Below are 12,456 nucleotides of genomic sequence, written 5' to 3' on the forward strand. Positions count from 1 at the left end.
AGTCGGAGTTTCCCTGAATCCTGGAATGATCCCAACTTGTTTTACTGGACCTCTTCCTCACCACACCACAAGTGGGTGAACAACCCTTTTTCTCTTGGGGATAAACAGATCTGAAGACGACTGCTGATTAGATGAGGGCCTCTGTGCCGAAGCGGGCCTCATGGTCTGCTCCAGAAGGTGCTGCTTCAGCTGCAAGTCTCTCATCACCTAAGTCCCCTTGGTGAATGACTTGCAGATGGAACACCTCTCTTTAATGTGTCGCTCGCTAAGATACGACAAGAACCTCGTTTGGAGGCTGCTGTTGCAGATGACCCCCCTATATGACAGACAATGAATGAACCCTGGTGAGGTCATCACACAAGGCAGCCAACTACTCTACTAAACTAACACAAACTAAACCTAAGGTACTGCTGTTATTATATACAGAAAAGTTATCAGAAAACAGAGCAGAAATGTGAGGTGAGGACCCACACAAAGCTCCAACTCTAGCCACAGGCAGTGCGAAGGAACTGTGAGGGTTCAGAGCGGCGGTGACCTTATATGACTGGAGGTGTGGGGGATTTGCTACGGCCACTGGGCATGAATGCCACCCCTATAGGTACTGTTAGGCAATGTTCCCCAGCTCCAGTGTACAGGGCACACAAACCTACATGGAACACATGGCCACATCTACCTGAAGAAGAACAGACTTTTTCTTTCCATCTCTACTAGTCATTACTGCTTTTGAAACAGTACAATTTAGAGTCCTGCAACCTGCTCTGAAGTCAATGGGACTCGACTAAAAGTGTCAGATCTAGGTTGGAAAACAATTGGACTCTGTTGGGCTTGGGTTGAGTTGGCTCTCCTCCTGCCTGTGGGGGTCAGTCGGGTGGCTACAGCATGCCTTGCTCCTGCTAGCCATTGTCACCTCACTGTGCTGTGTGATCTGCGGCCTGAGTGCGCTGCTGGTGCATGCAGCTGTCCGCAGCCACCACTGTGCCAACCCCAGGCAGAAAAAGAGCAGAATACATGGGCAGGAGGCAGTCATGGCACTGACTCAGGTTTGCGGGGGAAGGACTGGGGAGGAGTCAAAACTCAACTCTACCATCTCAGGCTCAGGTGGAGTGGGGTTGGGTCTGGTTCAGGTCCAGCCTAAAAATTAGGCCCAACCAGACTTCTAATCTAATTACCTTATCAGAAAAATACCCCTAAACAAACTGAAACAGGGATCATTTCCAAAGTTTCACTAGAAGCCATACTAGTAGCTATTCAAACCCTACAGTATAAAGTTTGATGTGTTTGAATCAAAGTTGTATCTGTCTTCAGCAGAAATATACCTGGAATAAAGAACCCTAGCTGTTGAGAAAAACTTGAAAAATCTAGGTGAAAAGGTTAATGAAGCACAGATGCAAAAAAATTCTCTAGAGGTTTTTTTGTATTTCTTTAAAAAAGAGCTTTTTTGGATTAGAAAATTTAGTTTATTGAAAACTTTATAAAATCGACTCATAAGAATATTAGGTTTTCTAGAATCTTTTGAAGGAAAGGAATTATTTGAAATAATTTTGTGTTTGCCGAATTCCTTTACCAAATTTGACTCTAATTACATATTGTAAAAATATTCCATATACCTCTCAAATCTCTCCCATTTAAATTGCCTACTTCATCAGTGTTATAAGGAGGTTAGACTAGAAATAATAGTGGTCCCTTCTGGTGTGTGTGGGTGTTTTTTTTTTTTTAAAAAAAGCTATGAATCTATCTTAACTCATACATTTTTAGGCCCTGATCCTGCAAACAGTTATGCATGGAGTCACTCCATTGAAACTATGTACTTGGATAAAGGTTTGCGTATAAGTGTTTGCAGGATGGGGCCATAGTGAATCTGTCATCACCATGGAACTAGAAATGTATTTTGGACTATCGTATGGAAAATGATGGCTACAACACAATTTATAGATGAAAAGCTCTTTATTTGTTCTGATATTAGCAGAACAACTCAGAATCATAGAAGAAAATTGGTGGCACTACATCCTGAATTCCTGTCATCAGGTTTTCCAGCTAAGATTGTGGCAATAAAATTAAAGCTTATAAACAAAACACCTAACCACCCCAACCCACACACACACTTAAGACAATGCCAGTCTTGCTGTTAATACAATTAGGCTGAAAGGAAGCTCATCTCAACTACGATAACATAATAGTATGTAGATGATCTGGATAATTCTTTATTGCATGGCTATAAAAGGGTGACGTTCAAAAGTGATCTGATTTTTGTATTACTCTTGCATTTTGGTGTATTCACTAACAAAAAAAAACTTCACTAAAGCACAGTTCAGACTGTTTAGCAGTACTTTGTTCCCTTCCAAAACATGGAAGTTAGCTGTCAAAAATCAGATACCTTGGAGAACCAGGAAAAATATTCAACCACACAATACAAATACTAGGAAACCAGGAAATGTAGTTAATGTCATGCTTTCCACACGATAGCCTCAAAGAAATTTCAGGCCTCATCTACAATTAAAAGTTGTACCAGTATTACTATTCTAGTTAAAAAAACCTATACCCCTAACAAATAGTTATATTGGTACCAAATCCTAGTGTGGATGCAATTATACCAGTTTTTTTTAAAAAAAGATGCCTTACAATGGTATGGTTTATTCTCCTTCCTGTATGGGAATAAGTAATATCAGTATAAGCAGTTCTATACAGTATATAGATTTTACAGCACTTTGGAAACTGGCTCTAAACCAAATACTTTGCTTAACCTCAACTATGATTAGGCAAGGGCCCCAACATTATACAAGAACTTTTGGATGTGCTTGAAAGTTCTACTTTTTCTTCTTTGCCCACACAATGTTTTAAAGGATTTCAAAAATTTGGGGGTGGGTTGGAGTTTCTTATAATGAGAATCTATAACACTTGCCAGTTTCCTTTTTAGTAGTTACATAATTGTAATTTTATTTAAAAGCTGAATAAGGACTTCAGAAAAGTAATCTTGACTACTGGCTATAGTAGGTTCACTATTCAAACTGTATTTACCTACACATCCTGCAGGTGACAGTGCTACAGATCAAATATAGCACAGTGCCTGACTGGTGGTTAATGGAGACCAGCCTACAGAACGCTGGTCTTCCAACAATTCAGCAGTTTCTATCCTGGACCTTTCCTCAAGGATTTAAAGTAAGAGTCACATGAGTGGCTTAAGATTTCACAAAGTGGCTCAGTAAACATAAGACTAACCTATAATCTGCTGGCTGCAGAAAAGGTGGTTTGAGTCAGTGAGTTGCAAGCTGGGTTAATAATTTAAGTACGTTTTCTAAGTTAACTTTCAGGGCCTACATCTACACACTTCCCCTGTGACCTTCTATGCAAGAGATTTGAAAGATTTCTTTTAATACTGCAATTCTTTTTACTCCGTTAAAAAAAGTTAAAAATGACAATAGTAAATAGTAAAAATAGTAAATAGTAAATTAGAGCAAACTAATTAAACACAATTGATAATCAAAACTAAAGAATTCTTGAAATCAAGTTTACTTTTCTCTGATGCCTTTTCTAACATTTCTCAACTTGAACATTTAAATAAAACAAGTCATTTCTGCATCAGTTTCAGTCTTTTTCTTTACTAGCACAATGGTGCAATGTTTGGGTTAAAACATTAGAGAAATGTAATCTTGAGTTTCATAAAAGCTTATTTTTACAACACTTAAATTCTGTGCCACAATTCACCAGATAACTTCCCTTTAAAAAAAAAAAAAATTCAAGAGACAAGTGAGAATTGTATAGAATACATACCTGCTACAATGTTCCCAGATTGTGAAACGATTTTGAACCCATCAGCTACTTTATCGACACTATCACCATGAGTGAGCAGCACAACCTCCTCCTTCTGAAGGCCCCTAAACACAGGATAAAAACAGAATCAGTGAAAGTACAAACAAGAACATCTAACTTTATTTGTATAGTTAATTGCGAAATATTAAAAATTTTAGCACACCACAGATTTTCTGATACAACTTCAAATTTCCATTTTAACTTTTTGTTGACAGACATTTTAGTTCAGATTGACTCATGTTCTGATGGTTCTTTTGAATCCAAGCCTATTCTACTTGGACTTCTGTGGATAAAGGGGGGGAAATGGGCAGTGCTTAAAAAAAATTAATTAACAAAGCTTCCTTAAGCCTGAATTTAGGAAAGGTGATAAGGATAAACTTGTCCTGATGGTCCTTAAACTTTACAGGATAGGGTGTGAAGCTCCATGATGCTTCTGGAAGAAGAAATAGTCACAGGAATTAGGACCTTTTGGTACAGTAAATTGATTGGATTCTTACAAGGGGCTGAAAGAGAGGTGCTCTGGCAATACTGAGAATCAAATTTTCTTTTATAGAATACTAAGAACCAAGTTTAAAGGGACAGAAGTCCTCATTAATGGTTTCAGTTTTTCCATGGCTTTCAGGAACTTGAAAAAAGAAAAGGAATACTTATGGCACCTTAGAGACTAACAAATTTATTTGAGCATAAGCTTTCGTGAGCTACAGCTCACTTCATCAGATGCTCAAATAAATTTGTTAGTCTCTAAGGTGCCACAAGTACTCCTTTTCTTTTTGCGGATACAGACTAACACGGCTGCTACTCTGAAACCTGTCTTCAGGAACTTGGATACCTATGGATGCTAGCTAATACCAAAGTGACCTACAGTACAACACAATGCTTCAACAACTGTAGAACTTGCCTTAATGCAAAAATTCCCAGGCTGTGGTCCCTGGCACACTTTATGGTGCCACACCAATAAAGCATTCCTTGTTTAAATTAAACATTTTAAAAATGTTTTAGACTATAACAATACAGCGCACTCTCAAGTAACATGCATTTAAAGATCCAAGCGTGAAGAATATAGCAAAAAAAACCCTTACCTTTACAGCAAATGTAAGTATAGGGTGATTATTCTTTTTAAAAAGAAAACCACATAGGGGTTTGCTTGTTTTAAAAAGACAGAGACCGGAGTTCTCCATACAAATATGCATACCAATATGTGTGCTTAATTGGGCCATTAACTGCCTCAATATTTGTATGTACAACTGCCTAATTTACATGCATAGTTGCAATAGCTATATAAGCAAATGGTGGGCAATTTCATATAAGCATGGGTGAAACTCCATTTTCTACCATATAAATCTAGCCTATGTCTATACTGTCACTAGCTTTCAATTCTAGAATGGCATTTCCCCTACCATTTTTGTAGCTAGAAGTGCCTGCATACCTGAACAGTGAGCACGTGTTATCCAGAGTAATGCTGAAAACTCCATCTTCTCTAACATCTTTTTTGTGCACTGTACCTCCAAATACCTTATTCATCATCTGTCAAATCAGAAACATTGTAATTACCTTACAGTATAAGTTCCAACTGTCCAACATAATTTCCATTTAATATATTCACCTTGCTCTCCCTATAACTTTAACCTGCTGGCCAAGACAACCGTTAGTCACTGAAACCTCCTGCAGAAAAGGTCACTCTTATACCAGTTATAGAATGTTACTACTGTCATACAGTCAGAATCTTCATTATTTCTCACTATTCAATGATCAATCTCCTCTTCTGCTGGCTTTCTGGCAGCACAGCTTGGAACCATTCCTATTATAAATTGACTAAGTAGGCCACCATTAATGCTATTAAGTCAAGAACTTTAGTGGCAGGCTTTGGATTCTACCAATTCTTCTATTTGCCCTTTTGTTCTTTCAAACCAATCAATATGGCTTCTCTTTGCACTGTAGCATTCTCTTGGCCAGAAGAGAATCAAGAGGCCTATTTTCACATATACTAGATGCAATTTATACCAACATTTCAGAACTAACAGGAGTTCCATTAGTATGCACTCTGGGCTAAATTCTGACTTCAGAAACATGCACCTAGCTCTCTTTTACGACAATGGAAGATGTGCACGTGTGAGAGCAGATTGTAACGTTGTCTCAACCCAGACCTCTGTGAATAATCATGTCTACATAAATACTTACTTCTGAACATACTTTCTATGTATTTATGCTTCTTCCCCACCTAACTTCTTGAAATGAAATCATAATACAGCCTGTATCACTTCTGTTGATTGGCTAGTCGGCCATTTGTGTACCATAGAACAGATCAAACAAAAGTTATGCATCCTAGGTCCCAATAATTCTGAAAGCAAGGAGCCATACATAAATGTGAGACCTTTTTGGTACTTAATGTTTAAACAACTCCTATTCTGGCTGTAAGAAGAACATAAGTAGGCTTGGCAGAATAAAATTCTTATTTTATTTTTTTATAATTTCAACAGATAATATTGATATTTAGTTTTAAGCATTTTTTAGATTTAATTTTCAAAATTGCAGGACAAAATGGTGGGGGCGTAGCAGTCAGACAATAATTATCTAATGACAGTAGATACTGAGATTTAAAAAGTTAAAGCTACCTACATGGCCCTCCTGCTCTGGCATCACTATCAGTGGACTCTAATAAGTCCTCAAAGAGCATTCCTCGTATTTTGCCGAGGTGTAAATTTTGATTCATCATTGATGAAAATTAAATCTAATCCTTCCAAGCCTAAATATAAGGCATGTAATAAATAGCTGACACTATAAAAGAATGGATGCATATTACAGGTGAATTATAATGTAGTGGGGGGGAGGGAAGGGGAGGATCAACACTGAATGCCTAAATGCGAAGATTTATTTTTATGACTCACTGAATAATAAAAAACATAAAATACAGAACTCCTGTTCTTTCGGATCTGAAATGTTACAACAGCCTTAAAGAAGAAATATTCTGTAGTGTATATTTTCTATTATATGGTATTCTTTTTTTCCTGTTCTTGCTAATTGCTTTTTCTGAGAATCAGTGAGAACTGTAATCAACCATTTTGAAGAACACACTTGATTTGGCAATATTAGTGACTAGCATATTGGTAATGATTTTAAGATTAGACATTGTTTCTACTACAATATCAACTAACCCAATTTCTAGTTTCAAACAAACATGAAATCTGTTTATCTATTTTTCCATCAGTAGAGTTGCTCCTGAAAACTATCCTAAGGAGTGTTCTACATGCAAAAACAAAGGGATGAGCTATTTAAATGAGCAAACTACTCCAACTGTTTGAAGAAGAGCATTCCTCAATACCAGCTAAACTAAACAAGTTAATCGCTATGCAACTTCTTATTAAAAACATGATAAATGTATAGTAGAATCCAAAGTCAGCATAGTTAGAAAGGGAGAACATAAGTACTTCTTATGCTATTTTCACGACAGAGCCCAGAGAAGAGTATGTATATAATATACTCAGTATCTTCAAAACTACCATCATCTGCACTTTTTCTAAAATGAAATTCTGCATGCAAGGTTTATTTATCCTGTTAATTACACTTAAGCTACATATGAAAAAGTTATTCTAGTAGTTAAGACTTAGATGAGTGTCAGAATTAAGACCTGGACCTAAAACAATATTTGTAGACAAACAGATCCATGATTAGCACCTGCATGCCGTAGCAGATTCCAAGAACCGGTTTCCCTATTGTAAATATTGCTGGGTCAAACCAAGGTGCATCTTCCGCATACACAGAGTTTGGTCCTCCAGATATGATGATAGCCCTACAAACAAGATAGATTAAAAAAGATTAAGGGAGTTCAAAATAATAAACATTTACATTTTAAAAACTCTTTGTTTGCATTAAATGTTGAGAGACTTATGGTGATCCCTTGCATACTTACAGTTTGCCTGGCGCTTACACCCTAAAGCAAAGATGCTCACATTTCGCACACTGGGATGGGTAAAAATGGCAACTTGCCAGAACTGAGAGCATATCAATTTGCATAGCTTTTGTACCAAAACCAAATAATAGGTGCAAGCCACCCTAAAACATGATTGTAACAACTGTGTATTTACTGAACTGGGGTTTCTTTGTTTGTTTTTTTGTTTTAAATGGTAGGGCTAGATTCACAAAGGGACTATGAGATATTCAAGCATGGGTCTCAGTCTCTCCAATTGAAGCTATTGCATTGTGTATTATAGACTTAAAAAAATAAACATGCATTGGGCCAGAGAAAGAGAATTAGAATGACTCTATAGTCCAATAGTTATGGCACTCAAGGGGTGAGAGAGCCACATTCAAATCCCTTCTCCTCAGAAGGCAAAGGAGTCTTCCACATCCCAGGAGAGTGCCTTAACCACTGGGCACTCCCCACCACCTCCTCTCCCACCAACCCATTTTGTGTGGAGCTAGGCATGCACCATCACCTTGCTCCAGGAGAGAGTTCACAGCTGTGAATCCCCAGTGGAGACAGGCACCTCTGCCTCCCATCAGCCTGGACTTTGGCAGGAACATCCTGAAAGAGGCAGTGCTTAGGACCCACCCCTCTCCTTGGCATCTGCTATTGGATAGGACCCACCCCTCTCCTTGGCATCTGCTATTGGATAGGTTAGGCAGCTCCCACTCAACTCACTGTTTTTTCCCCATTCTCAAGCACCTTTCCCCTCTCCATTCACTGTAGAAGGAGCCTACGCACTTAACTCAGGGGTTTTAGATCCTAGATCACATTCATTAATTGAAGTGACAGTTGCAAGACTGGGGAGAAAGACAGACACTGGGTTAAAGATGTCAATAAAAGAAAACCTCTCCTAACATTGCATATAGTGCCTCCAAAGACCACATCGCTTTCCTCATTAGTTGAAAGGGGCAACACAATGCACATGGGTGACACCCATTAACACAGGCAGAAGTTAACCATGTAAACCCATTCATGCATTTGTGAAACAAAGGTCCTTTTCATTGCAACAGTTTTCATTTTAAAACAAACAGCATGTTTGTCTTTATATGTCAGATACTTAAATTATAAATTTATTAACAAAGGTACCACTTGAAAAAGTATTCTATGAACTACTGTAAAGCTACAGGCATGAGCATAACAAGGAATGTCTACAGGTAGGAGTAGGGTCTGTTCTGCTAAAAATCAGAAGTAGTCATAATGCTAAATCTGATAAACTTAAAAGCTGGCAGGGAGACCCTGAAAATATATCAGTCAAGAAATTATTGCTTTTGAATCCCTCACACAGAATTACTTGCTCATTAAGCACCACATGTACAGAACATTTTATAATATTTGAAGGAGCAAAAAGAACAGGGCCTCACAAAACTTTCAGCCTACTGAGGTCAAAACAATTAATTGCAGCCCTAAAAAACAGGGTATACTCTGAATTTTTTATTTTTCCTATTGATAAAATTCTACTGCAGGATTATTTTGAGTTGGTTTACATCAGGGTATCCAACCTGTGGCCGACTTGTGTCTTGAACAGAAAATCTGCATTTGATTATGAACTGAAAATGTGATCCCTGAGCTGCATCCTACAAGTTTAAACTGAAGTGATTGAATAAGCTGCCACTACATGGAGGAAATAGGGTCACTGCCATTCCAGCTGCCCTACCAGCTCCCCTGCAGCCCCTGGTGTAGCTCTGGTGTGAGCCTGGAGCGTTCCTTCCCATTTACAGCTACATAGCAGCTCCTCTAAGCAGCCCTGGCTATTTCATTGCTTGCCTCCCAATGCTGGGCTGTGGGAGACACAGATAGAGCTGAAAAGCAGAAACATGACTGCCTCTGCCTCAGCTAAAAGAGAAGCTGAGACTTTTGAACCAGATACAGCTCCTTGATTCTCTGCTCCAAGGCTGGGTAACTTCCACAAGCTGGTTACATTGCCTAAGAGACCACATGCTACCTGGGGATAACCAGTTGGTTTCAACACCAATCACTCCCTCTCCCCACTTGAACCATCCCTGTGCCAAAGGTTGGGGAAGGAAGAGCAGAAACCAAATATACTGATACGACACTCAATGGAGACTCCTCCCATGTTTAAAAGAGATGAATTCAAACTGGAACAGGTACAGAGAAGGGCTACTAGGATGATCCAAGGAATGGAAAACCTGTCTTATGAAAGGAGACTCAAGGAGCTTGGCTTGTTTAGCCTAACCAAAAGAAGGCTGAGGGGACATATAACTGCTCTCTATAAATATAGCAGAGGGATAAATACCAGAGAGGGAGAGGAATTATTTAAGCTCAGTACCAATGTGGACACAAGAGCAAATGGAATAAACTGGCCATTGGGAAGTTTAGACTTGAAATTAGATGAAGGTTTCTAACCATCAGAGGAGTGAAGTTCTGGAATAGCCTTCCAAGGGAAGAAGTGGGGGCAAAAGACCTATCTGGCTTCAAGATTAAACTTGATCAGTTTATGGAGGAGATGATATGATGGGATAACATGATTTTGGCAATTAATTGATCTTTTAACTATTCATGGCAAATAGGCCCAATGGCCTGTGATCGGATGTTAGATGGGGTGGGATCTGAGTGACTACAGAGAATTCTTTCCTGGGTATCTGGCTGGTGAATCTTGCCCATATGCTCAGGGTTCAGTTGATCACCATACTTGAGGACGGGAAGGAGTTTTCTTCCAGGGTAAATTGGAAGAGGCCCTGGAGGTTTTTCACCTTCCTCGGTAGCATGGGGCACGGGTCACTTGCTGGAGGATTCTCTGCTCCCTGAAGTCTTTAAACCATGATTTGAGGACTTCAGTAGCTCAGACATAGGTGAGAGGTTTATTGCAGGAGTGGGTGGGTGAGATTCTGTGGCCTGCATTGTGCAGGAGGTCAGACTACATGATCATAATGGTCCCTTCTGACCTTAATATCTATGAGTCTATGAGAAGGAATCATAGGTGGTTTGTGTTTCCTTTGCACCACCATAGTGGTGAGGATGTAGCAGAGTGGAATCTGTCTCAAAACACTGATTGAGCTGGAATTTTTTTAAATAATCAGTTTGGTGCTTATGTTGGACACAACAGGTTTACGAAACTAGAATTATTTTATTGATTTTGTTGAAGTATTAAAAGCCTAGATCTTTTCCCTGGCAGATTCATCATCAAACCCAAATTCATGGCTACCATTTTTCCCTCACTTAACTCTTGACCATTCCCTAACTGCAACCAATTTCCTGGAATCTAAAGGCTTGTCTAAACTAAGATATATCCATAGGGTATGAATTTAAAGTGCTATAATTATACCAATCTAATGCCCTGTGTGGACACCCTTAGGCTTGGTCTACACTACAAAGTTAGGTCAACATTAGCCACCTTGCATCAATGTAATTTGCATGTGGCTACCTTAAATTTGTCTCCCACCTCGTTACAGCAACGCAGTAACACCACTGCCCCAAGCAGTGTCGAGCCAGGATTTATGTACTGAGGTCGACGCAGAGTGAATATCGAAAATGTGTTAACTATGTCAACCCTAATAGTCCTCCAGCAGTCCTTCAACACTGACCTCTTTGGTCACAATTGTGAATCCACTGCCCAGATGGTCATGCAGACCGGAAGCCCCATCCCCCATTTTAAAACCCCACAAGTTTTTGAAATGTCTTTTCCTGATTGTTCATCTTGGTGAGCACCCACTAGCAGCTCTCCATTGTGTGACGCTTTCGCCTAGAACAGACAGGAAATATTGGATTTCCTGGGTCTGTGGAGAGAAGAGACTGTGCAGGCACAGCTACGAACAAGCCGTAGAAATGTGGACATCTATGAGCAGATTGCCCAGGGGATGTAGGAGAAGCACGACAGGAATCAGCAGCAGTGCTGTGTGAACGTGAAGGAACTGCAGCAAGCATATCAGAAAGGCAGGGAGGCCAATAGTCAATCTGTTGCCAAGCTGCAGACATAGGGCTTTTACAAAGAGCTGTACGCCATACTTGTCTTAGACACCGCCCCTTCTCCCCCCTCCCCCCACTTCCCCAAAGACCACCACTGACACTGCTGAGGAGTCAAAGTCACAGGCTTCTGCCTTGAATAGCAAGGATGAGGCTGTGGTGGCGGAGGAGGGACATGCGACCAGGCAGTCCAGGAAGCCAGGACCTGTTTGAGACTCCACCACAATCCAGTCAGTCAAGCACAGGCTAGCCTGATGCAGGGGAAATAAACTTGGGTAAGTGTGTAAATGTATTTACCAGTACAAGGATGTACCGATAGCACCCCCAACTTAACACTACACAACTACTGACTTTTCATCAATTTACTTGTACTACAGAGATAGTGGTAAGACAATGAGCGGCACAGTTGTTAACTGCTTTAGTTCCCCTGTAGAGTTGGGCAGGGGAGGTCATATGGAGCATTTTGTTTATATGCACAGGGATATCCCTTGAACCCTCCTGAAAGATCTCAATGAAACTTTTACGGAGGTATTCTGCAATCCTCTCCCAAAATTTTCTAAGGATGGCAGCCTTATTTTTTCCTCCGTGGTAGGACACTTTCCCATGCCAGTTCACGATTACTGCAGTGGTGCTTGCTGAAGTTAACAGACTAGTAGCACATGGGCCCAGGCAGCTTCGGAATCCAGCAGCAGCTGTGCTCTCTGTGCCTTTGTTACTCTCAGAAGTATCAGCTAAAATTAGCACCGCCTGTGGAAAATGGTGCC

The 12,456-nt window shown here is 39.9% G+C and overlaps 1 protein-coding gene across 3 annotated transcripts in view; it reads right to left on the bottom strand.

Annotated features, from left to right (window-relative positions):
* Positions 1–12,456, bottom strand: part of GMPS (guanine monophosphate synthase) — a 62,740-nt gene that overhangs the window by 33,812 nt on the left and 16,472 nt on the right. For all 3 annotated transcript variants that reach the window (XM_073359615.1, XM_073359616.1, XM_073359614.1), the window contains 3 exons: positions 7,480–7,594; positions 5,234–5,331; positions 3,769–3,872 (listed from right to left, as the gene is read on the bottom strand). In XM_073359615.1, coding sequence (XP_073215716.1) covers positions 3,769–3,872; positions 5,234–5,331; positions 7,480–7,594 — 317 coding nt within the window. The remainder of the gene's footprint in view (positions 1–3,768; positions 3,873–5,233; positions 5,332–7,479; positions 7,595–12,456) is intronic.

This window comes from Lepidochelys kempii, chromosome 9 (genome assembly GCF_965140265.1).
Source record: "Lepidochelys kempii isolate rLepKem1 chromosome 9, rLepKem1.hap2, whole genome shotgun sequence".
Classification (NCBI taxonomy): Eukaryota; Metazoa; Chordata; order Testudines; family Cheloniidae; genus Lepidochelys; species Lepidochelys kempii.